We start from the raw sequence: 27958 nt of genomic DNA, 5'->3' as shown, positions 1-27958 counted from the left end.
GCAGATAGATGCCCAGCACAAAACATGCTAAAAATGTAGATTTGGTGTTTTTGCATAAAATACAGAATTACAACTATATTTAATCACAAAGCCTATCAAGTTTAATAGGTTTATATATTTGTTTAGAGCGTTAGAATATAAGTGAATAAAGAATAATGTATTAATACTCTATACAAAAACATTAAGAAGGACCAAAGCTCATCATTCAAAGACCAGCTAAGAAAAAAAAGCTAATTTACAAATAAAGAAATGTTCATTTGTACACACAAGTTTTTACACCTTTTTTGTGAGAAAGTTGAACCCTCTGGAACTATTCGACCTAAAATGCTCCTATAAATTAACCTGAGTTACATCCACGTGAGGAAAGGTAATTCAACATGATTGCCTACCTACTAGAATTGTGATGATAGTTAGAAAATAACATTTCCACAGTCTGATGAACTGTTTATAAATGAAGTAGTAGTTGCTACTGAGGAATGCATACTCATTTGAATAAATCAGTCCAAGTCCTCGCTACAAAGAACCAGGACAGCTAAGAATCTGCAGCAACACTTGTGTGTAAATCGACCTTAATAATACCAACGGAAACAGTGTTCATGCAAGTTCACCACAATTGACAAGGCCACAGCCACGAGTTTCATGGCACTCCTGAGAATTTTCCGTGCACCGATGCAACAGATGTTGAATTCTTTTGTAAATGTAAACATATGGTTTGGAGAAAATAAAATGTTACATATGGACAGCAAAGCCACACCCTGAAATATTGATAAATATATAAACATAGTGGCTTAAACAGGAGTAGTGAAATATTTTACAATAATGAATCTAAAAAAATATAGAATTGTTTTATTTTATATATATTTATATATATATATATATATATATATATGATCTACATTTCAATCCATATATATATATATATATATATATATATATATATATATATATATATATATATATATATATATATATATATTTATATATCATTTAAAAAGAAATGCAGGAATACCAAAACAAACTCCTTCCAGCTGTGTTGGAATGCACAACAGCTCCTGAAGCTGATATCACTAACAGGAGAGAAGTTTTCCCAGTAATAGAACTTGTAATATAACTTAGAACTAAAATATAACTAAAATAATTAACTGAAAATATTATTATTCCTGGGTGCCTATAATTATTTATAATAATTGTAAAGAATCGTGTTTTAGCACTGGGTGGAGATTATAATGATGTGCTAGATTGCTAAAGTTGAAAGGTTACGTGCTGCACATGGGGACATCAGTGAGTGAAATGACATAAAAACCCTTGATATGGTGCTGTAGTATGTTTCATTTAAACAAAAAGTATATATTCTTTTGAAATGCTAGTCCCAAAAGCAACACAACACAGAAATCATAGTTTAACAAAAAAGTTATTATCAAATTGAGCCCTCTCTCTACCTAAATAATCTTCAATTTTGCAATGATTTTGAGATGCCAGGCTAATCAAAGCTATTCAAACCATGACAAGACTTTTGGGCTGAACAGTAACTCAGTTTTTCATGCATCTTACTACTAGAGAGATGATGAAACTGATATTCAAAATAAAATATCGATCCAGTCTAATGCTCAAAGAGTTTATAAAGTGTTTATTAACAATGCTCAACCATAATCACCCACACAGACACACATTCACTCACACACAGCTATACAGTACACCTTTTCCTTCTTAATTAAACATACTGATCCAGATGGCAAATATTTTCTGTTTTTTATTTTCATATGGAACTGTTGAAGTGGCCGTCAATTTTTTTTTCCTCCAACTGATTGTACAAACATGATCTACATTTCAATCCAAAGCCACCAACATTTTGAGGAATCACTGAAACACAAACTTGCAAAATATCCACAATATACATTATTTTTCAAAAGTAAAAATTAAATAAAAAAAAGGCATTTTATAATTCATAACTACAGCAGTCACTTACTGACTGGTTCAGCCATTCTCCAATCCAAGTGCACTGGTTTCCCACCTTTCTTCTCTACTTAGTCAGCTAGACAAGGGCACTAGAAAAAGTCTCTTCAATAGGAATTGATAAACCAAAGCAGACATCATCTCACAGACAGACATTACAAGGTAACTCTGAAAATATATCCCACAAAATGTGCTCACCTGTGTGCCGTGTATATTCAGATGCTACATAGGATTCACCTGGCTGACTCTGAGGCTTGTCTTAACCTTTAGACGTAGGCTCAGCCGCCGAGTGGTCGTAGCAACCATCATTCAAAACTAGACAAGTCTCCCTCCCCACCCATTAGATTGTTTAAAAACCCAAACTGGATACAAATCCCATCCGCCCAAGTAAAAAAAAACACAGGCTGCATTTGAGTAATGCACGTTTTGAAGAGATTCTCTGATCTTCATAATTAACATGCTGATCACAGGACCTACGTAAAACCTGCGCTTCTCTATCACACCTGAAATGCTTAATCATCAATAGCTATTTATAAATCCATATAAAATAAGACTGAAATATTAAATAAAAACATTTCTTATTGATTTCCAAGACCATTGCTTGAAAATGCTCTCTTGAAAAGGATCATCTTGATAAACAACAATTTAAACCATTTTATTATTCACTATTACTTCTCAGCTTCTGACTGGTTAATGCACCGACGTAGAATGGTCATGAGCCAATCACAGTGGTCCAAAATAACAAGAATATAAAGTTGCTGATTAAAGTCCAACCATTTGAAGAACACCCCTGGGAAAAATGTAGCCATTTTTTTTCCTTCTGTACATAACATACAATTTGATTTACACAGCTGATATAAAGCAACCTTTTTCATAATTTTATTTTTCAAGGCTGTCCAGGCATCTGTCAAACTCAAGCATCACACCTCCTCCTTAATGGCAAGTCAAGAAGTCCAGGACAAGCAACTCTTCTCCCCCTCCTCCACAGTGTCTTACCTGACCTCACATCAGCTGGTCAGTTTTCTCAAACTTTCCCCATATATAAAAGTAAAGCACAGGTCCGGAGTCCCTTCATTTACTCCAGCTTTTGAAATAAATGTCTGTTGTGTTCAACACATTTCCAACAGTGTAGTGAATCTCTACTTTGACCGTGCAAGTAGAGGAGGCAGGTCACTGGCCCAGTTGATGCCACAGGCCTGGTCAAGCAGCTGCCCATCACTCAAACTGATATCTCATAAGTGGTCCCTCCTACACCCGTCACCTTCTTAACCCCACCTCCAGGCTTGTGAACAGGGCTCTGAGAAGAGCCAACACTGGGATAGGCGTGTCCTGGTCGTGTGAAGACACTGACTGGATGAGACGGAGAAGAGGGGGTCGAAGATGGAGACTGAGGATGAGGCGATTTAGACTGCCCATTTGTCCGACTATAAGATTTCATCTGAATCTCGTCCCTGAGTGGAAAAAGAGAAAGAAATATCAATGGATTACTGTTATTTGACAAAACATAACTGTAGGCCAACATCAAATGTTGACAGGACATGGGGGAAAAAAAAAAAAAAAACAATGTAAATGAAGTAAACAAAAAAAACAAAACTCTTTGCATTAAGATTTTGTCACCATCTCCTTACCTGAGAGAACAAACACCAACAAGGTAATTATGACACTACATGCAGCAAGGAAACTAATAAGAACCCAACAAGAGCAAAAGCTTGAGAGGAAACCAAAAGGTGGGAAGAGGGACAGAAAAGACAGAAAGAAAGTGAGAGGTCCACTCACGGGAGTCTGGGAGGAGGAGGAGGAGGAGTAGGAGTAGGAAGAAGGAGGCAGCAGGAGGCAGCGTGGAGCGTTGAATGCAGAGGCTGTTACTCACTTGGGCGCCTGGATGCCCCCTGCCCCAGCCGAGGTGGAGGCGGAGGCTTTACGCACAAGGCGATACTGCATTTCAGCGGCTGCTGCACTCGAGTAAGACAGAGATTTGCCTAAAGGTGGGTGACCTGTGCGTGGTGGGTGGGTAGAAGGGGGCAGTGGAGCATCTGTGGAGCGTGTACGGTAAGGGTTAGATGGCCTTGGCAGGCCTGAATCAGATAAAAGCGGGGGGCGAGAAAAGCGAGGCGGTCGATGCTGGTGATGATGGTGGTGGTGGTGGTGGTGATGGTGTTGACGAGTCTGTGCATCATGAAGCAGCCTTTCACGTTCTCGTTCAGGTAGTGGTGGAGGCGAGGCAGGGCTACGCAGGTAGGCGGTGCCACGATGAGGTGAAGCAAGCAGGGCAGAGCTGGAGGAGGAGGGCTGGTGAAGCTCCTCCTCTCGCTGCTGGGCAATCTGTGCAGACAGAAATGGAGAAGTGTAGCCAAGCGGTGTGTTGGGTGATGTGGATTCAAAATTCTGGCTTTCAGAGGGTGTAAGAAGACTGTCGTAGGACAAGCTGCCATTGCGGGGTGGTGGCGTTTGATTGGCTGAGCTCTTGTAGCTGGAGGCTTCAGAGGGCGGTGCATTGTGGGTGGTGGAGCGCACACTAGAGGAGCGAGAAGCACCTCCGGAGAGCACAGTGGGGTCAGAGAAGGAGGGGTAAGAGCGACCCCCAAAGGAAAAGGCAGAGATTCCAGGGGCTGGCGGTGCCCCATGACCTCCAGAGGGTCGCTCAGCACCCGCTCGCTCTCCTCCTCCTCCTTCACGGCCATCCAGACTGGGCTCGGAGCGGAAACCCGGCTGCTGACTGGACTGGAGGAGAGAGGAGGAGGACTCCTTTAGACTGTCCCCACGACTCATCTAGAGAGAGAGAGCGAAAGCAAGAGAGTGACAGCATGATGTAGAGAGGGAGAGAGAGCAAGACAGAGAGGCAGACAAAAGCATTTAAAAACAAGAAATACTTAAGTATGTAAGGATTAAATGAATAACGTCATAGACCAAAAAAACAGCACTGGAAACGTAGCCAAGGCATAAGAACTGCAGAATAGAAAAGAAATAAATTATTCCAAATTTCTAATTTATCCTGGTAAGTAAGTAAGAACTGCTGATAAGTTGCTGAAAAAAAAAATTTCTCTTATATGAGATCTAACTATTTATTAAAAGCAAATAGTGTCTTTGATGTATTTGTAAAAATGGCCACAATTGAGTCACATTTTAAGACCCACAAAATTCTGTTTATCCCAGTAATACTAGGTTTGGCCATATTCCAGATTGAGTAAACATTACATTGCTTCATTACAGTTAGTATTTTTGTTCCTCAAATCATAGAAAGTCTGTAGAAACAAGACATGCAAATTGTCTTACAATTTCATTTTTAAAGCAACGGCAAATTTATGGCTATGCTAAATTCTCTGGGTGCACTCTAGATTCTTTGGCTTCGTTCACCCCAATAAAGAAAAAACATTCTTGTTGATTTTTCACCTCATGAGTGTACTCCTGTTCTTACACAGAAGCACCATTGCCACAACAAATCTGACGGACTATTTAAATCAATTTGCTTGTTCAGAATTAATAAAGATGGCGGTCCTATTACAGAAGGGATGACTGGCAGAGTTTATTCTAGCTTTTGTACTAAGTGTTCGGACATGACAGCACATGAAACAGAAATTATTGCACAAACAGCAGCTCAGAAGGAAGCAGCAGAAGCCATAAGACACTTGTTACTGTAAATTAAGTCATTAGAACAAGCACATTAATCTAAGCATGCGATTTGTTTTGCAGCCAAACCTCTGTCTGTGTTACTGTTATAGGAAATGAATCAGCTCCTTCTGAATGAGCAGAATAAGGAATTAATTATACAGCACTGTAGTACAACTGCATTTATTTAACCCTCTTCAAATGTACCTACTGTGTAAAAACAAAGACATTGATGGACTTCAGTTAAACTGATATTTTTAGTGGGATTTTCCTTACATAAGCTCTATGCACAGTGCAAAGTATTAAAACAATGCTAGCCACAATCAGTGGTGGCCCACAACTGATGGGTTTTACTTTTTATTGCAACTGACTGTTAGAGCCAGGGCAGACTTGCTGCGACTGCAGGATTAGACATTTTTACCAAGCAACACCCCCTAGTTCATGGCTCAAATCCCATCAATGTGCAACAATCACTAAAGGTTAATACAGGAAAACTGTACAGGCTAAGTGTTACATTATAAGTATTTATACAGATGGAGGAAAAAATTACATAAAGAAAATATCAAAGGATTACGCACAAGGCTAGATGAATTCACACAACGGTGAATAAACTAATATGGTGAGTCAGTATATTTGTGCCAGGTACATTTTTACAGGAAAATCAGGAACAGGCTCCACACACACACACACACGGGGCTGTGGGTGCATGAGGGTGTGTTGCTTAAGAAAAGAGGGATAATGAAATTGTGGTCAATCATAAATTTAATCCAACTAAAGGTTAATATGCAGCAAATAAAATCATCCTTCACAGTGCTTAATTAATATAATTCTGGATGTTAGAGGTAGGGTGTGTTCAACAACTTAAATAAATGGCATGACTGATCATGTCTCACCTCCTACAATAACGTTAATAGACATGATGGATCAATCAGCATTAGGGAGTAGCAGTTGAATGATTAGTGGTATGAACATTCCCCAGTACAAATCAAGTACAAAGATCATCAGATTCATTATAGTGTGTATGGAAATCACAGTCAGGGCAACACCTCACACACAGCTCTTTATAACTACTATTGCTCCTATCTTGTTCTTTCTCTGCACCATCAGCCCATGGGAAAGAGATGTGGCTCATGCACCTGTCAGTCTCTATTGAGAAGCTGTGGTCCATGTACCTGCCATTCCCAAGGCGATCACACCCTACTGCATTATAAATATTCATCGAAATTGTGAAAATTCTGATGCCCACATTAGACGTAGCAAACAAACTAAATTGGTTTACAAGCTGGCACACTCGTCCTGATGGATATAAAATGTAAACTAAATATATAAATACAAAAAGGATGCAAAGGGGCATATTCAAACACCAGAAATGTTTGAATCATCAAAATACAACAAGGAGTGGACAAACCACAAGCCTCAGCACCTGGGACTAGCAGATTTCGTGTCCAGTTTTTTTTTGTCATCATACAGAGCCATCAAGCCGTCATGTAACTCTCCTGCTAATTATACACACTCAATTTAGTAAAACTCAGTTAAACAAACTCTATAGGTGCTCTTAGATTATGTTGACCACTTAAGAAGTAAAGCTTGCTGTTTTTTCACCTCATTATTATCTATGTATATTATATTATATAGTATATTATTAGCAATGTATAGCTATAGTAGTTAAAACACACCACACAGCTTTTCTGTTGCAGGAGAAAACATGAAATGTTACATTAAGAATTTTTTTGATGATCATTTACAGCATAATTGGTCATTTTTCTTAATCCTGATTACTCATCTCCTCAGCCACTTATTTTTAGCAACCAAAACATGGGAAATACACTGGAGCTTTTACTTAATCTGTGGGCTAGCAAACAAATTTATGATTTGTCCACCCATCAAACAAAACTGTCGTAAACAGAAGATGTACACAGCAATCTAAATTAGGTGTCTTAAGAGCTTAACATTAGCAAGCTCTTAAATCCATGAGTAGGAAAAGGCTAATACTAACAAACACACAGAGACAAAAAACACAAACAAAAACACAAACAGAAAACATGTACAGTGACAACTTACTGATACTGTTCAACTGAAAGCCACTGGGTCAATCAAATCAAAAGAAATAAACAAATAATGTATGAGAATGGATTAAAATTTGAAAAAAGACAAGAGGATTAAAGTATAAAGTGTTTAAATGATAATTACTAAAGCACTGATTGAGATGATTGAGGTCACAGATTTACACGTTCATAAGGTGTTCATAAGGGCTTATAAGGTGTAATAACAGCCAGATGACACAGACACACACACACACACTGTACGTGACAGAAGAAATTTACATTAATACTCACACAAACAAAAACACAATCATACACACTAGTACACAAGTTACCTGATTGGCATAGGCGTGAGTCAGAGCTGTGTGGTTCTTCCCTGGGCTACTGTATGTAGGTCGGTATTTGTACATGGATGGAGTTGGTGGAGCTTTATTTAACAGGCTGCTCTCTGGAAAACACAGTAGTGACATGTTAGAGACACACACACTCCTTCTTACAATCTGAGCAAATTCACAATAGGCAGCATTTAGTATAGTTTATAGTATTGAGAACACTGTAAACATGAATTGGAGAGACCAAATCTGATCACATATTGCTAGAGTCTGGTACTTTGTGGCTACAGCAGTCGCAACACACCTAGTGATCCAATCATCTTATAATAAATTCTTGGCTTCTGTTTTGGCAATGCTCCTTGGCAGTAACTTCCAGTCATGTAAAATTGCCAGAGACCCCTGTACCACAATAGAACTGACAAGGATATGAAATGTCAAATTTTGACAAAACTGGGTTTAGTTCTGCATTACATGCAGTCAAATTTGTCATTTAAGCAGTGGCTTGTCTTAGCTAACATATCCACTAGTTAATGGTTTGTAGGCATGTGTCAGTGCCACTAACAGTGGTTATCTTAAAAAAAAAATAAATAAAAGAAAGACTATTATTGTATGGGTGTGTACCTTCAGCAGGTCCTCTCGACAGGCCAGGGTATCTAAGCTCTGGTTTCGGAGGAGGAGGTGGTTCAGCATCAGCAGACTGACTCTCCATCATCTCTAAACTACTTTTGGACTGAGAGAGAGAGAGAGAGAGAGAGAGAGAGAGAGAGAGAGAGAGAGAGAGAGGGAGAGAGACAGAAAGAAAGAAAAAAAGGAAATGGAGCAAGAAAAAAAATGACATGAATTACATCCGAGTCAGTGAGTAAAACAGGAAAACAGTGATATGTGGGTGTCAGAGCACCAGGAAACTGTATTACCTATAATTATGATTAAAAACAGCAGAACTATCATGAGTATGCCCTTCTAACTTTTCCCCTTCTAAGTCAACTTATCTGACTAATCAGCTAATTAACAGGTCCTAAAATGGACACACTTATACAGGAAGACAAACACAGACAGAAATAACATTGTGTGTACAAGTGCATGTACATATGCATGTTTGTGGAGACGGCCTACCCGGTGCAGATCTCCATGGATACCGTTGTCAAGCACCTTGGCTGCCAGCTGTGCCTCAGAGAGTTGTGGCCTCAAGAATGGCGGCTGAACCGACACCGTCTGTGCCTTCCTCTTCCTGCCCACATACCTGAGGAAGAGAACAGAATGCATTCTCAGCATGAATAGAAAACAAGTTGGCTGTTAAGGAGCAAAAATGCATTCAAAAATATGAATTTAAATAAGCTGTCAGCCCAACAACCACGTAACTGACTCGTGCACACAAACAATAGCAGACTATCTGCAAGAAATGTAAAATATGTTTGCATTTGCCCAAGTTTCATGTAAAATATTAATTATGTAGGGTTCATCATATTTTGCTCATCACTGGTAGGTCCTGGCATTGTTAAACTCATGCAACAGAACACAAATTAGAAAAACAGTTAATATGAAGGATATTGCAACACACTAAATGGCCAAATATATATGGATATATGACCATTACACCCATTCTTTCTTAAACTTGCAACAAAAGTTAGAAGCATACAATTATATATGATGTCTTTATAAGTTAAAGGTAAGTAAGGTTTACAAGTTAATGGAACAAAGAGGCCCATACCTCTTCAGCCTGACAATGTTCCTGCGCACAAAGCAATGTAAACAAAGACATGGTTTGCTGGTGTTGCAGTGGAAGAACTCGAGTGGCCTGTACAAAGCCCTGGCGTGAACCCTACTGAACACTTTTCTAATGAACTGAGATACTGACTGCACATTTGGACTTTTTAGCCAACATTAGTGCCTGACTAATATTCTTATATCTGAGTGGACGTAGCAGCAAGAGGTAGCAAAAAGGGGCTAAACACAGGTGTGATGGCCTGGAGTCCAGAAACCATTGAAAATAGTGCGTATTTCTTGCAAATAATGTCCAACTAATATCTATGTAATATGACTCTACAGCCTAGACAAGCAATAAATTCATAAACACATCTTCACTGAAAAGCCTACACATCCTAATGTTTGTCCAGAACACATGCAGATTATAAAGGGAAAACTTTGTCCATGCCTGGGTGCCTGGGAGCTGCAGAGAACACGTGTCACATTTCTCCAACAGCCATTAGTGAAGGGGTTCACACCTCCTCTGAACTTTCCTGTTACCTAAATCAAAACAAACAAAAAAAAGATACACAAATTTAATTTACAAACATCCACACACTTTAATATGCACAATGAATTTTTTTCATTGAAACACTTTGAAGTTAAAGCCTGCCAGGAGACATGAGGAAAGCACAAATATAAAGATGTGAGCTAGAATTAGACAGAAGCCAGAAGAAACACAGTGCACTAATGGACAGAGATAATAATCTGAAGGAGAATGGTCCAGTGGAAGTCATTACAAAAAGCTATAAAACTGCCCTAAAAAAAGATTAGAATCAGCATCAATACTCTCTCACACACAAACCTGCTCATTAGTGGTTCTGCCTCTTGCTACCAGTACAATGTGGAAACCAGTAAGGCCTGCTACTGGGATGAAGAAAAGTCCTGCTACACACATAACAGCCATACTGAGAGAAGGAGGGTCAAGGGGCACAACTACACAGAAACACAGATAAGCTATACCATGCCAAGTTCTATGTTTGTCAATTTAATCTGTGTAGCACTGCATGAATCCATCCTTCACCACAGATATTCTCACAAACCCCCCACCCACCAATCACAGCGGAAAGGATACGTGACTGCCGAGTGCACTCGGTCAAGCTGCTGTGTGTGGTACAGGATGAAGAGCAGCCCAAACCCGAAGACACCCATGATGTGAGTTGTCAGAGAGAGCAGAAACAGGAAGAAGTAGCGGTAGTTCCTCCTGCCTATACAGTTGTTCACCCACGGACAGTGGTGATCAAAGTCCTACAGGAAGAGTTGGAACATGGAGAAAATTACTTTCAGACTACAGCAATAAAGACACAGACATAAAGTCCTAAACTGAGAATGGTCTTTATACTCAGCTCTAACAACACTTCCACCATGACAGTGTGGCTGCAGAACTTTTGCCCTGATCTGAGTCCTTTCTATCAAAACTATCCAGGGGAGATGGCTTAATAAGTCACCTAATATCTAACAGCAGGTGATATTTTAGATACTACCATGTAGATGTATGTGTACTATGGTGTATTCATACCTCCACACAGTTGTCACACACTGAGCAATGTGAGCAGCGTGGGGGTCTGTAGAACCGGCATGTTGAACACCACTTCATGCGCACCTGTATACCCCGAATCTCCACCGTTTTATAGAGTGGTGCTCTGAAATCGTCCTCTTTATCCTCATCTTCCTCGGCTGCAATGCAAAAATTATGTGAGACTATATTAACACAAAATTAGAAAATCTTACATTTCCATGTTACTGTAAACTTTCATAAATACTAAATAAAGACCACAGAAAACTTCACAATATCACTGAATACACACAAATTTCTAGAATGTCTGCTGTACAAGCCCCAATGTCAATATAGAAACAATAATATAACTAATGATTTTTTAAAAGAGAAAGCCAGAATTAGTTTCAGAAAATGCCAATTTGTGCTGCTGGGAGTCAGAATCAGAAAAGTGTCCATAGCCATTTGTTTTAACCGCATACTATTAAATCAGGCACCGCTGCAAGCTGACTCCAGTTGTGGTTACAGGCAGTTAGGAGGTATAATTAATCAGAGGAGAACTGTCTTTGCAATGCCCAATTCATTGCAACTAAATATAAAAATCATTTCAGTAAAACTGACTTGCAAAGAATTAGAGGCATAGCTTGCTAGTTAGCCAACATGTCATATAAACTGACTTGTATGACTAACTTAACTTTAGAATATGCTAAGAGTTTCTATGTAATATGTATTCATGTCCAGCCATTGCAGGCTAAACCTTCACAAAGTATAATTTAGCCACTTACATTTGGCAGAATAGCACTCCATGTGTCATTGGTTATCCATAATAAGAAGTTAATAACATTTCAGCTAATGTTACTCATTCCTAAATAAAATTCTTGGGAGATATTTCAATCAGATAATAATTGTGACTCCTGAGGTTTCCGTAAGCATCTTGCGTCTCTTTGTATACAACATACAGATAGGGCTGTTATCCAAGCTGATGTTATAGAAAACCAAGTAACACCTTCTTAGTGATCAAGAATAAAGATTAACAGGGCAAGATGTAAAACTGACGACTGAATATGATAATGTACCAGTGTTAAAGTAAATCAGGGTAACTCTATTAAACAACCTGTACATTTTGGGTACCATCATTTATCAGAACCTTTAAAAGGAATACAAAAAAGGATGACTTGTGACTTAGTTTGATGTCAACATAGGTTGAGAAGTAGCACCATAACCAGCACATAAAGATCACATTACAAAACTGTTGGCTACCTCTTGGGAAGATGCCTGGGTCCATGAAGGTGGCCATACAGAAGTTGGCCAACACAAAAAGGAAGATTATGCCATTGTATATTGGTATGGCAACTGAAAAATTCTCTGAAAGCCATGGGCACCTGAGACATAAAGCAAAAAAGTAAAGGGTCATACCACCCACTCACACATTACATTAATGACTACACAATTTACCCACACACAAGAATTACTGGCTATAGTGACGTTGAATTGTGGCTAACGTTATGGGTAAATATGGGTATTACACCACGTTTCTGCTTGTATGCCTGGCATATTTTACCAAAATCTGAACCGTTCAAACCGATCTACAACTTGGATGCGCTCATGAAATTAAATTAAATATGAACATTATGATTGTGTGTATGAGCTCATACTCACGTGAAGCAGAAAAAGAGTGTTGTTGCTCCCACCAGGAAGGCTGTTGCTGCAGATACTGGAACATAACGGCTGGGCCGAAAAGGGCGGGATGGAACGGTAGGGTGGGGAGGGGAGGCGGGGTCAGACAACCCCCCACTCTTACTGCTACTCGGCATTACCCAGGGTCCACCAGGAGGAGCAGTCACCGAGAAACCACCCTTTTGGAGGAGTGTGTGTGTGTGTGTGTGTGTGTGTGTGTGTGTGTGTGTGTGTTTGCTTGTTTAGAAAACAGGCTAAGGAAGGAATATCAGTTCTTCTCCCCCTCTACTCAAGATAAAGAAAATATAGATTCTTTGCATAGTTATAGCCGAGTCAATGACCAATGAATAAAAAAAGGAAATAAATTAAAAAAAAGTGCACAGATCAAGATTTCTGCACTCCACTAAAGAAAGCACTCTACTCTAAAGCCATCAACTGTTTCCTGACCCTTTAAGACCAGCATAAGTTTTAAGAAAGGGAGAAAAACAGAAAAAGCTTTTATGAATGCCTCTGAGATAAGTTGAATAATTTTCTTGGATTTTTGTTTATAAAAGCCATTTTGGTCATTTTTCAAACATCATTTAACTTAAAACAGCTACAGGCTATAAAAAAAAAATATATGGCTAAAGAGTTTTTGGTAAAAGCAACATAAAAGCAATATGAAAACACACTTAAAATTGAATTAGTGTTCCCTGTGGCTGAACTGTGGCTGAACCATAAACGAGTGGTGGTATTTTAAACTTTTGGTTTTACAACTTAAAAGAGGTAGAGGATAAAATGTTTAGAACACGGATTTTGTAGTTAATGCATTCAGGTTTTACTTTGAAATAAGAGAGTTTGGACTCTGAGTCTTGTTAAAAGCTTTCAAAATTTCTGTCTAAAACAGAAAACGGAAACCGGCCTGATAAAAGGAGTACATCTAAAGCAAAAAAGGAGGTAAAATATGGTGAGAAAGCAAATCACCAGGGCAGTGACAGCTTTAGTGTCTTCCGTTTTTTTTGTTTTTTACTGAGATGTAGATAGTATTGTGAGGATGGCACAGAGCTTGCTTCCAACTGTTGCTCTTTCTGTCAGCTCAGGAAACCTAGAACTGTCTCTTTTGAGTTCGTTCAGCATATGGGATATTGCACTTCGCTATACTGGATATACTTGAGTCTCTCTGTACCAAGTCGAAGCATTCTGCTTCTAGGCCGGGAAGGCCAAAGGCAGTGATGGACCAGTCTAGCTGTAGTCCTCACAACCGACCTGCAGGATGTAAGCAAAAAGAGCGTGCCAGGCTTCTGCCTAAATCTACTGACAATAACATAAGCATAAAAAAAAAAAAAAAAAAAAAAAAAAAAAAACTTAAAAAAAAAAAAAAAAAAAATTTACAAAGTTTTTCTGAGACACTGTTTTGCCTCACAATGCAAAAGGTAACACGAAGTGCTAAAACAGAGTGTGCTTCAGAAACTCCCTAGTGCTCATTCAGATCAGTGGAGTGACAGTAAAATGAAAACTACAAAGATGCAGTCAACCCCATAATGCACATATGAGAACGAGGGACGAAGTATAAAGGACAAACAAAGCCCAGCTTTCCGCTGGGAGCCTTGTGGGATTTCCTCGTTTGTTCCGCTTGTTCCAAGGCGTGCATTACATAAGAGCCTGTGAAGGTTGCCGTCTCAAGCATGCAACCTGAGCCATGCTTACAGTTACGTGCGTTTGAGCTCCAGAGAGTATGAGTAATCCAGTGAAAGAGGAAATAGGTCCAACGGGTTAACACATCACTGCTCTTGTTTCAATGATGCTCCTTTCAAAATGCCGTGGTGAAGAAAACAACACGCTGTAAATGGTAATATCTGCAAAAAAGAACAACAGACTGATAAATCATTCAAGTGATATTTGAGTTAGAGTGATTACATAGTAATTATTTACAGTGACGAAGGTCTGAAGATGACAAAAGACTGCCAATGATCTCCAAAATAAGTGTTGTGACTTATGCAGTCATGCAGTATAACTGACATAGAACATTAGTTCTACTTAAGATTAGACATTACATGCTTCAATAGTCATCATATATAAGTATATAAAATAGTCCTGGAAGCAGAAATCAATTAATCAAATCACATGCCGTTATAAGAAAGTGGTCACAACTTCTGCTGTGGGACAATGTATTTCTTTTAACTAATGAGACCTCTTATATTTACAAATCAAAATCTGTCAACTTGTGTCAAATCAAGAGCTTTGATAATCAGAATATAACTACTAGCATTCAAAATATTCTGCAAACTGGAATTTTAGCATTTATTTAAAAGCAATCTCACTATTTTCTGCGCATACAACACACACAGGACTGGGTAGAATCAACAATGCAATATTATGCGCATATTTAGTGATTATAAAGCCATATGAAATTTGGCCTGGTGCATATTACTGTGAGTTTAGTAGATTTAAAAGAAAAGATTCCTGAGTGAACCATTAAAGGCATGACCTCATAACCTTTTGTCATAACCTCTGACTAGGAACCTGTGGAGTGTCCACTTACCCTCACATTCAGCACCAAATCAATGTGGCTGCTCACAGCATCAACAGTAAATAAAATAGCACCATTTATCTTAAAAGTACAACTTACACTGTATATACTAGTATTTGCTTTAGATCAATCAACATACAGTTCGCTAAATCTATAACACTAGCTGAATCCCAATTGATGCACTACACATGCTGCCCTTCTAGTGTATGACTGTTAGAAGGGTTGTAATCAACTCAAATGAACACTACTGCTTGTGTAACTAAGCAGAACCATAAGTGGTTCTCAGTTGATGGCAAATGAAGTCGAATGCACGTAATGCAATACTGTTAGCCTAAATGAAATACTGGGAATTTTAAAATTCTGAAAAATAAATTATAAAACGCAAGCCAACAAAAAAATAAAAAAAAATATTTTTAAAAACTGCTCTAGCCGACTTTCTGCTGCCTTGTCAGGGTGTCATCTACCATGTGAAACCCAAAATACTTTCACAAGCTGCTTTTTAAATTAGCTTAATTTACTGATGGTAAACTTTTACAGGCTCTAGTTTTGGCACAGGATATTGGAAATAATGTTTTTTTCCTTTGCCTGTGCGGTTTCCTTTGCCTGTGCGCTTGACTCATTTACCTACACATGACATAACTCAAAACTTCATGATAAAAATGAGTAATCCTGTTCTCATGTTGAACAAGTCTAGCCAACATAACAAACCTGCTGATTTTTCAGGTTGGGCACAATAGTTTTATAATATAAAAAGCCTTAAAAATTATCAAGACCAGACAAGCTCGGCATCACTGGACCTCCACTGAGTCTTTAGCATTTATTATGCAGATATTAACACAGCATGAAATCTGAGTTGTGTGTTCTGTCTTGTGTGTCCTGAACAAAACCTTCAGCTTCTTCTAGTGGACTAGTGACCACCATTACAGTGATGTGATCTCCAGTAGTGGAAACTTCGGATGCACAACAGACATAAAAAGCAAGACAAAAAACATGCTATTACACATTAGCAGGGACCACAAAGAAACAACTTCAGCTAAAAGTTACACTACAGGCTAATTTCACATGCAGGAGGAATTTACATCATTATCTACAATCTCCAGATTAATTTCATAGAAGATACCAAAGCTAAATAAGACAGGACATGCAAAATTAATTTTAGCTTAATAAGAGCCTGAGGACATGCTGCATCACAATGTTTTTCCCTATTAAATTTGTATTTGTACCTAGAAATATGTATGTATACTGAAATGCGCTGATATTCTGACATGTAGACATGCAGAGTCTCGCGTTTTAGTTGGCTTAAGCATGAAAGGGGTAAAAGTAGTTTACAGTAGTTATCCTTAATTTATTTACCTATGTTAGTTGCTGCCTTAAAATCATGACACAATATTTCATATTAATTAAGAAGTAGAGGCCTGTTAGTTTACAAGGTATTCTGCTGCATTCAGGGCTGAAAAAGGAGTCCACTTTATGACTCAAGTCCTTTGTGTCGCTCATGCACTTTTCAACAATGATGAGTATGAGTCATGTAGGCTCCATAAGACACCCATTCCTTATTGAATGTCAGACATTTTCAGATTCAGACAACCGTGTCACACTGTGGGATCACACTGTGGTTTTGTATATTCTGTTTTATTCATTTACTATTGAAACAGGTTGTTGCCTCAGCAGGTGGAAGGGGTGTGTTTGGGTTTGAAATGCACTATGGCACACAAATGAAAGTACAAAAAAAATACTGGAATGTAATGGTCAAGTTTATAAATATGCCATTACAAATAGCCTATATTAACTATTTACACAATAGTTACAAAACAGTCAAAGGCACAACAATAGAAGAGGCTAATAGGCACACATCTCAAAATGTGCGGGTTGTGTGGCATTACTTGAAGGTGACAGCAAAATTGAAGCACATAAGAAAAAGATGAGAGAAAAACATTATCCAAGCATAAACCTTTTTTTAAACACTATTTCAATAACATTCATCTTCTGTAACAGTTTTATCCCAGTCAGAGACAAAATGGATTTGGAGCCTATCCTGGGAATACTATGTATGAGGTGGGAAGATACGTGTCAGGCACCGGACTGATAGTAACCCAAACCCCGTATCCATCTTTGAGGCTGCAACACTCCATACTGCACCAGTGTGCCATTAGAAAGGTAAAGTGAAAACACACCATCAGTCCCACAAAAACAGGGTCACCTCAACTCTTACATCTGAACTGTCTGTAAAGAATCACTGTGTCAACTGGCTGGTAACTCATGTTAGCTAGCTGGGCTGAAGTATGGCCACATATAGTATTAATTAATTCCTGAGGACATGTTGCTGTGTTGTCTCAGCCTCAGATGTCCTGTCTATAAGCTACAGAGCATATTAACTCATAACTTCAAAGAAAGTGCTTGTTAAACCAGAACATGTGAAAATGAGCAAAAGAAAACACAAATGTGAGTACTAAAGGTCTCATAAAATTTTACCCACAATGCAGCACATGGAAAGCAGAGACACCTGTCATAACATCTATTCTTTTACGCAATGCATGATCTTTAAAAAAGAAAGCAACCAAAAACCCCTGGTTGGCGAGTGAAATGTACTAAGCAGTTGATATTATAGCCTTATATTTCATTCAAGGAGCAATTTCATAGTTTAACAAAGCTGGTAAAGTTTAATTTTGGCTTGTTAAGGTTAATGATTGCTGTAAAGAGTAGAAAAAATTAGATCTCGAGAAAAATCTCGATTTAAATGCAAAAATTTTGTATGTTGTGCATTAAAACAAAAGCAAAAATAACTTAATTTCATTCATTTGAAATTTCATTAGTGGGTTCTAGTAGAGAAAAGTCAACAGATTAAAAAGATGTTTTGTTTCTCAGTGTTGGGTTTATATTTAATCTAAAATATTTTTAAAAATATCCATTTTTGAAATATCTTACCAGGCAAAGATATTTGTTAGTCTCTTCATTTAGAAACAGACATATAAATAACTTTTAAAATATGTTTTTTTGACTGTCACTGCAGACTTTTCTGGTCATAAGCATAAACGCGATCTACAATGAGGTTTACATAAAAACATGCTTTAAAACACCAGGAGCATTTCAGAGAAAATGAAGGCCCTTTAGGCCCTGGACTATCCTTAGACTATAGCTGCTATTAAATTAATGAATGTTGTTGAATGTTGAGTTTTGTTTTGAAGTCTTTAAGTTAATAGTAATTAAACAGTGGCCGGGGAGAAGGAGAGGGGAGAAAATCCAGCTATTAATTAAGCATGCGGCATCTGTGACTTTGCAGAAAATACAACCCACTTGAAGCTCTTCCAGTGGTAATTATATTGCTGTCTGGAAGAGTTTTACTGCTGAGAAGACGAATAATAAATTTATCACCCAACTGAAAAACTAATCCAGTCTGAATAGAACTAGAGCTGACCCTCAAACTTCAATCATTGTTCAGATAAATACTTCCTCAAAAGGCGTTGTCATTTAAGGTAAAATGGGCTCTTCATCTTAAATAAGAGGTACAGTAAATAAGAAAGCATAAAGGTAAACAATAATCAAATGAATAAACAACAATCAGATGAATGATGCTCTTTAGCTCAACATGTTCTCTTCTGTATTCAGCTGAAGAGTAAAACTGACAGCATTGCTTAATAAAATTATATTAAACTGTCAGGCTCTCCAGTTACCGTAAGTATAGTCACCAGAATACCATACAGTGCAACACGCAGACCCAACAAATCTGTCCATTTGGTTTAGAACTAAAAAAATAATGAAACATGCAACTGAATGAGAAGAAAGTAAAAACTGAATAAAAATACACGGTGACCAGAAATTAAGTCATAGTCACAATGTGATTAGCATGAGTACACTGAAAACAAAATCCCTTACGCTGCTCTGCAATGTAGCTGATCACAGAGCGGTAAACTTAGTGTATAGAATGTTCTGATCAGTTCCTGAAGGATTTTGTGAAGTTTTTATGTGATTGTGACTTCTAAAAATGCTTCAATTCACTATATCAAAATCTGCAATGCAACTTGCAGTTTGTGATTTTTGTTTGGTCAGAAAAATACTTGAACTGGTGAAATTGTAAGCAAAGGATTCTTCTTTTAAACTACTACCATTGAAGACACGCATGTAATTACTGTCTACAACAGCTGTACTTATGTTCAATGCACATGAATCAAAGAGGCCTTTGACTGCATGTAGTGATGACGTCAAAAAATGTGTTGAACAAAACTGCAGAAAAACTGCACTTCCTCTGAATATTGCCTTCATTTCTGTGATTGTTAAATTATATGAAATAATGAAATAAAAATCCTGAAAGAATAGTAACTGTAACATTACTATTACTACTGCAAACAGTTTTACCACTTAAAATAAAAGTTGTTAGCTTTCAATTTCACCCTTTTTGTAAGAATCTAGCAAATGACTGATGCAACTCATTTTATTGAACTGCAGAACAATGATAAGGTAATAATGTGAGCTAAAATACAGTCTAAAAGTTGATGTGATAAAAATTTAAAATTAGTTTTTTAAAATGAACTACAGTGTTATTCTGACTAGGAATGTGTTGAGTGACTCAATTACTGCTCTATCATTTATGCCTTGACAAAGCTACTAATGATTCATATCATATAGACATCAGTTATACTGATATAGAAACTTGCAAACTGAATATTAAAAAGGCTTAGAGCTGATTAGGCTGAATTATATTTGCTGTTAACTACATATACACTAGAAGGCAACCTTATCTATTCTGTGGTCTTTTGGCATGTCGCTTGGGGGTGTCCTTGGAAATTAGCATGATGTGTTACCAACATAATTAGCATAGTCAGTATAGAATAGCATCCAGTTGTGCGTATCCACACCTGGATTTTAAAAACTTCTTCACCCGACCAAAAGCTTTGTTTTGAGAACTAACGCACTGGATTTTCTAGAGTAGTAAATATTTTTTCAGTGTAGAGTGATGGTTTCTGATTAGTTAGGTGGATTAGGACAATCATGCAGACATCAGTAAGTTTAAAGAGAAATGGAGCTTGTTATTCTGTTTAACGTTAGTATGCACAACATCACTAAATACCGGAAAACAGAAAGACAGAAATGTTTCGGCTCTGAAAAGCTATCTTGTGGATGCCACATTTAGTCCTCCAGACTTACATAAAATACACAAGCAATGTACCCACATGTACCCATGGAGAAACTGATGTATATTTGCAACTTCAAAGGCATATAAATGTGGGTTGGAACGAACCTTACTAAACTCAGTGGAAGCAACAGAAAATTTTAGTTTCATGGTCTAAAGGTGTAATTATGGGTGCACGTGTACAGTCAAAAATTTTATTAACTAAAATGTTCATTCTCAAGCCCATGTAAAATTTAGAGTCAATACAATATTTTTACAAGTGCACCAGCCAAATTATTTGTCATATATTGGATGGTGCATTTATTACTCGTGTGAGACGCCATTACTGAGTCACTTCATGTTGATCCCGTAGTTTCTAGATTTAACTGAGGCTCCGGCCTGGAAAAAAGTGATTCTAACAGCACTGAAACCTTTTAACCCTATAGAGGACAAATGGCATTGTCTCAGAACAATGAATTAAAAACATGTGTACTCACTTGGTCTTTTCCAGATTTAAAAGAGTAGACAGGTTTTTCCAGCTACATGGTTTATTTTATAATTTTTTTAATTTATAAGTTATTCATCCACTTGCCGTTTGTATAATATATAATGGCTGATTAAGGGCTTGAGGTTTTAGACTTATTTAGGATCATCACGTGCAAAAATAGTGAGCTATCACAACTAAAAAGTTCATAACTGGTCTGGACAATGTAATATCAGTAAAGTCATAACAACATGATTCACTTTTCTAAGTACTGTTGTTAGTCAGGGGTTGGTGCTTTTACAATTCCTTTGTTACTAGTCATAAAAGGTAAGTGTTTAGACATGAACAACCATTCTGTACCTATTGTTTAATTTTTCCTGCTGGTCTTTGGAAAATATTTTAATTATGTTCAATTTAAAATTCAACACAAATCTCTAAACTTGAAGAAACTCTTGTTCTGTGTTGTGATATGTATTTTATTGCATGAAGATGCTTGGTATTGGGAATGTGAGATTTTTGCGGTATTGAGGGCCTTCATCTTTGCTTCTGTTTCTTCATTTCACTAATGTTCTCTACACAAACTAGGCAGAGACAAGCATCAAATTGTACTTAACTTTTTCAACTAAACACTTATAACACATTCAGTAATGTTTTGACTCCAAGCGCCTAAACAGAGCACCTAAAATCCTATTAAGACACTGCACAAACATTGTACGTACTCCAGAAAGAAAACTTGGGTTTAAGAGCAAAAAACCAGCATATGCAAATGAAAGCTAATAATAAATGACAAATTACTGATTTGTTCCTTCATTGCTCCCAGACCTATGTGGAGGTTTGCACACAATATGTGCAATAAAGAGAGATAGCTACACTGATCACAGTTTACTGACATTACAGTTAAATTATGTTACTTGCATATTATTATGACACCAATATTTTATTTGTCGGTAAAAATTTATGCATAAAATATTTATCCAGGTGAGCCTAGATCAATGTCCGAGAACGCTGAAATTTCTCACGCGAGGAAAAACCCCAGACCAGAGTAATATTTACATTCATATCCTTTAGTGGTGATTTAGTGAGCATCCTAAAGCCTGGTACCGTCAAGTAAATGTTGCCAAAAGGAAAAAGAGGAAATGTCATTGCAACATTGAACTCGGCAGTGAATAATATCAGCTGATTCGATTCGTCCACCTTTTGAAACAAAACAGATGCCTTTCTGTGTCCACTTGCATCTGCGTATTGAAAGCATTCTTGAAAACAGAAAATGAAGCGTCAGAAATCTAACGCCTTTTTTTTACATACACTATACTCAATTAAATAATTATGTGGACAATTGGCAGATAATAGTCATTATAGAAATTCTGTAACACCATACTGACATATTGTGTCTATACACAAGTTTGAGTGTAGTATTTGATACTATTTCAGTCTTGATATTCGAATAGTATTAAGAGTTCCAGAGATTTATTTACTGGTAATCCGCATGGATCGCATGCTGTCTCAAGACTGTGGATTAGCTGCAAGTTTAGAAGCACAAACATATCTCAGTAAAAGACAAAAGAGCATTGGACCAACGACATCTGTGTATCATGGAGTCTCTGTCTCACAGCTAATATGGAATTGATTCAGTGCTGTGAAACGCATGATTTATCTGCGATTGCTGTAGAAACTGAGATGCTTCTTACCATAGATTATAGTGCAGTTTAGTTTTGAAAATTAAAAACAGCAAATCTGGTCAATTTTGAGTTTCTACAAAGAAAAAAAAAGGCTTAATGATTTAATGTTTTGCATGAGAGTGTGGGCAGCATTACTAATATCCAAGTCAAGTCAACCGCATTCAGACGGTAGAGTACAGCGTGAAACGAAACGTTATTCCAGGACAATAGTGCTACATAAGTTATACAACACAACTGAACATGACTACACAGAACTAAATAAAACCTACACAGGACTAGATAAAATGCTTGTGCACACTGTGCAAAAAGTACAAAAATAGTGGTACACAATTTTGGTGTGGCAGGTCGAACATCAAGCTACTGTATTGTGACATACTAAAAATGCTGTAACGTCACACAGTAATTGGATATCGCACATCCCTATTAAATAGTCTTGTACTTTGGTAAGTAGAGCCAAAATTAAAATTAATTCCAATCTCTTCTAATTGGCATTATTTTATATAAAACATGAGAGATATGTTCATGAACGTGTGTGTGTGTTTGCACCAAGGAATCGCCAGTGAGTACAAATAAAAATGCATAGAGCATAATATAAAGTGGAATATTTGGTTTGAAGATCAAATTATGATTGTTTTTACTGTTATCGTTTCAGTATATCGATAGAGTCCAAATGATAATATCGTGTCAACCCTTTTATTTATATTATATATATATATATATATATATATATATATATATATATATATATATATATATATATATATATATATATATATAAAAACTCAAAATGTACGTGATTTAAACAAATAAAGAAAACAGCACCTGTTCAATTTATATTATGTGATATAGAAAATAGAATTTAAGCGTGCGTGTGCGTGTGTGTGTTTTGGGTGTGTTTCGCCGCAGCAGGGCCCGGAGCGAGGCGGATGTGCGAGCGAAGCCAGACCGCTTTAAAGAGCGCGCAGGGCGGACACAAGCTGAGCCAAACACCGGTGAGGAAACCGGGGCCCATCTGTTTGGGGATGATTAACCTGACCACAAATAAAACCTGTTCCTCAACCAGACACATTCAACGCTGTCAAAACAAAAAGAAAAACCACAATGTCGTAATAAAGCACTATTATAAAATAATAATAAAAAAGGTATGTAATGCTTAAATAAGGGGCGTTAATCAGAGGCGTTTAAAGTCACAGGCCGGTGCAGGTCGAGGGGAAAAAAACTGCTTAAACTGGGCAGTGAACCATTATACCGTTTAACTCAACACCCAATACAGCATTACAACAATAAACCACCTTTATGATATTTATAATTGTCCATAAACGAGTTCATAATGTTCTAATAAGCTACAAACATTTAGCAATGTAACGACAGCTGGACAGGAATAAAGCGTGTTAAAGTTTTTATATCCGCAAATAAACACATTAAAACGGAAGCTGAACAATAAAGTCCAAAAGTAAAAATGTCAATACATTTTAGGTCTGTCTTTATAATCCAGTTATTGCACAAACCTGCCTGCTAAAGGAGGTAATAAGTTGTATATAAGTGTTCACGGTTCGTTTTATAATCACATGTTAAACAATCCGATCAACAGAATTGCAACACACTTGTGCCACATTAGTCACAGTCTCGCCACATAAACCGGATTTATTTACTTTTATTATTACGGAAAACCCGAAGGCTAGCTTAGCTGTCAACGATTAGCACAGTTAGCCACTTAGCCGTTTTCATATTGCTTGAAATAACCGAAACATAACAATATCTTACCTGTCAGTTCAACAGAACGTTTATACGCTGCTGGTTGATTTATGAGTGTTTATTACACCGAGTATTCAATCAATCCGTTCAAATATAACGGCTTTCAACGGATTCCAACGGCTGTCCCGCTAGCCTGCTAGCTAGGTAAGCTAACTCCGCAGCTGACCGAATAAAATGGTGCTAATACACGTCTTTGCTGACAGTTTTCTTCCAGAAAATGTTTTAACAATAGTGTCTTTCTTCGGACGGCTACATTATGCAACACGTCCTACTGTAAAAACCTGTAAAACTGCAGTTAGCATACGGCTAAGCTACACTTTCTGTTCTAAGCCAATATAACATTTTCCGTTCACTGCAGCTTTTAGTTTCCACGAGTGATCAGCTCCGCCCTCTGAAATCCTATTGGACTAGGAATGTTATGATCGATTCTGCCGACCAATCCCAAAGCACTTATTTGAATATGCAATAAGGTTATGAACTCACGTTTGTAGCTCAAGGGTTCTCAAACCTTTCCCAGCTGATACCCCTTTAAATGTGTATTTGACTTGTCAAACAGGCTGATAACTATAAGAATAGTATATAAAAGCTTTAATAATTTGGAGGGATGTTAACAAAATATGCTTCAAATATGCTTGGACCGCTAAGATTCGTGAACCACTTTTTCAGCCTGTGCATATAACTTATATATAACTAAATCCACTGGATTTATAGAAACAGAGCTCATGTGCCATTGTAAGGTTATTTGGAAATTATATGGTCTTCACCCACACACACACACACACACACACACACACCGGATTAATCTTTGTGATGGTTTGGTAATAAATTAATGAGCTGGTTTACATCTTTGGCCCCAAGATTGCAGTTGAAAACCTTTAGTCTAGGGTACATTATCTTCAAGTGAATTCCATTTGATATGCATAGGACTTTTAACAGTAGTCATGGTCACAAAACATTTACAAGATATCTGAATGTATATTTAGATCCGTAAATCATTACAGTGGTGTAGAAGAGTAAAATCAAACACTGCTAAGTGTGTTGAAAGGAAGTACAAGCCTTTTGGCAATAGGAATCCTATTCTTTGTTGAGTTTTGTCCAAAGCAGCACCTCATATCCTACAAAGTGCATTAGTTCCTGCAATCTTACACTACTTTGCGTAGAATAATTGTCCTAATAATGTATTCTCAAAAAAAGGTACACCCACAACGCACAATCTGCCCTGGAAATCATTTACTATGCTTTTGGACATGATTACATAATGGCAGTATTCCAAAAATTCTCTAACACATGTTCCTATACACATTATATACAAATATATTTTATAATTACACACACACACACAGACACACACACACACACACACACACACACAAACACACACATATGTAAACTGCAATAAACTGTATGATGGATGTTTATTTATTTTCTTTGCTCTCTCTCTCTCTCTCTCTCTCTCTCTCTCTCTCTCTCTCTCTCTCTCTCTCTCTCTCTCTCTGTGTGTGTGTGTGTGTGTGTGTGTGAGAGAGAGAGAGAGAGAGAGAGAGAGAGAGAACATGCTTAAAGCTAGGATTAGAGAGACAGCAGGACTTGTAGGCTTGCAGATAAGCCCACCCACACCCACATACCCAGTTTAATATCCTGCAAAGCTGACCAACATCTGTCACACCACCTCTTGGACCAACTAACACTGCTAACACCAAATAATACTGTGCTGAGAGGTGAAACACATAAATAAAATGAGTGGAATGAGATACATGTCTACACAATTAAAAATCACATTATGGCGCCAAACACACACAACAGACACACAGCCAGTGATGGTAAGGTTTATTTGGAAGATCTGATTTGATAGGATCAACTATAAAAAAAAAAGATTAGAGTATTCAGGTTTCAAAATTAGTGTCAGAAAAGAAAAAATTGTACTATTCTCCATTTTATAGCTATGCTTTAAAAATAGTGTAGTGTACACTATGAGTAAAAGTGGTTGTCTCTCTGGATCCAATCCAGGGTCATGTTTTTTCTAAATATACAACACACTGATGCACAACTTCAATAACATGGCAATGGCATGCTGGAAATTAAATCATATAAATCATGCGAATAAATAATCACCAAAAGCTAAAGTTAAGCACTGAAGATGCTGTACAAAACATTGACACTTTATTAGGATACCCTGTACACGTGCTCATGCATACAACCATCCAAAGAGACAGTAGTACAAATAACCACTAATTGAAACCACAATAAGCAGAAAAACACATTAAAATGCACAGCGTGTCTTAACAATCAGGCCTTGAGTGAATGTCACAAGCTATCAATATCTGAGTATTGTTACTAACCACATTTACCGCTTATGACCAATTTATCTTATAATGGTTACGTCTGCCATAATAATGCACCATGTGAAAAAGCACGTCTTATTTGGGTTCTATGAACATGACAATGACTTACAGTGTACAGTGTACATCAGGCACATCAGGCTTTTAATCAGGAGCAAATGTACAGGTTTTCAGCCTGGCCTGTCCACAGCTGTAACAGCTGTTAGGTTGTCACTGTATTTTCTTTATAAGCCTTTTCTGTAATATTGATGTTGTTGTGGCTGTTATTTGTATTGAGCAGTGTTCTAACTTTTTCGTATTAAATCTCTTTAAATCTCTGTGTTTAGCACTGACATAAACATAAAGCCACACAAAAAAAATGGTATGATTTGTATTTAACATTGTATTTAAGTTAGTAAGTTTGTTCCTTTGCATGTTTGCTTCATTAATTACTCATATTGGTATTTATTATGATGTTAAACATTAAGGTTTGATGTCCAACAGAGGAAAGTCAACACCCAATGCAGCTTTCAAGGGCGTGTCTGAATCTGTGTTGAATCTGTGGTAGCTTTGTGGCTGTGACCTTTTGCCACAAATTATCATATTGTCTCTTTATATTCTCGGAATCTGCCCTGTCATGTTGACCATGCTGATGGCACTTGATATTATTTAAGCTCACAGAAGATGTTTCAAGTGGACAACATGTATGTAGATCATTTTTTAATTGTCCTTGTCAAGATTGCTGTGTATTCAAGTTCAAATCAAATTCTGTGTATGTGTCATAAAAATAGAATAAAAATAGATTAAATAAAATTACAATAAAAAATAGAACTTAAGAATAAAATATAGAGAAAATATAAAAATATAATATATGAATGCAAATCAGTGGCAGAACAGTATGACTATTATGTCTACTAAGTGCAGATTTGGAGCCTTTCCGAAAAACACAAATATTTATTGAATACACCCTAGATGGGACACCAGCACCCTCACAGGGCACCATGTAAGCCCATGTTCACACTTATTTACAGTGAGCAGAAATATATTTTAAGCAATACACCTACTGCAATGATTTGGGTGGAAACCCTTGAACCATGAGGAGAACCTGTTCAGAAGACTATTAATAATGAAAATGACAATACTCCTCAATGTCCACAAGGAGGCAGCAGAAGTACAGATGTCACAGTGCCTTTACATCTGAATGAGCTGAATAGAGACAGGAAATAATACTGGGTTCTGTTGATTAATATTCCTCTGG

The 27958-nt window shown here is 37.3% G+C and overlaps 1 protein-coding gene across 2 annotated transcripts; it reads right to left on the bottom strand.

Moving 5' to 3' along the window:
* Positions 1 to 1607: 1607 nt before the first annotated feature.
* Positions 1608 to 24759, bottom strand: zdhhc5a (zinc finger DHHC-type palmitoyltransferase 5a). 2 transcript variants are annotated; one of them, XR_009648644.1, is made up of 12 exons: positions 24392 to 24759; positions 12831 to 14683; positions 12432 to 12553; positions 11196 to 11353; positions 10752 to 10924; positions 10482 to 10584; positions 10086 to 10177; positions 9047 to 9173; positions 8555 to 8663; positions 7937 to 8049; positions 3730 to 4722; positions 3267 to 3404 (listed from the first exon to the last, which is right to left on the bottom strand). XR_009648644.1 is itself a non-coding variant. In XM_060872938.1 (11 exons), the coding sequence occupies exons 1-11, from the start codon at positions 12983 to 12985 to the stop codon at positions 3173 to 3175; spliced, it is 2283 nt and encodes a 760-aa protein (XP_060728921.1). In that variant the 5' UTR covers positions 12986 to 14197; the 3' UTR covers positions 1608 to 3172. The 2 variants fall into 2 exon arrangements, 1 of the variants encoding a protein (XP_060728921.1); XM_060872938.1 differs by lacking the exon at positions 24392 to 24759 and having other exon boundaries at positions 1608 to 3404; positions 3824 to 4722; positions 12831 to 14197.
* Positions 24760 to 27958: the final 3199 nt, after the last annotated feature.

Source organism: Tachysurus vachellii, chromosome 6 (assembly GCF_030014155.1).
Source record: "Tachysurus vachellii isolate PV-2020 chromosome 6, HZAU_Pvac_v1, whole genome shotgun sequence".
Classification (NCBI taxonomy): domain Eukaryota; kingdom Metazoa; phylum Chordata; class Actinopteri; order Siluriformes; family Bagridae; genus Tachysurus; species Tachysurus vachellii.
The sequence above is the reverse complement of the archived record's forward strand: the minus strand, read 5'-3'. Positions and strand labels throughout refer to the sequence as shown.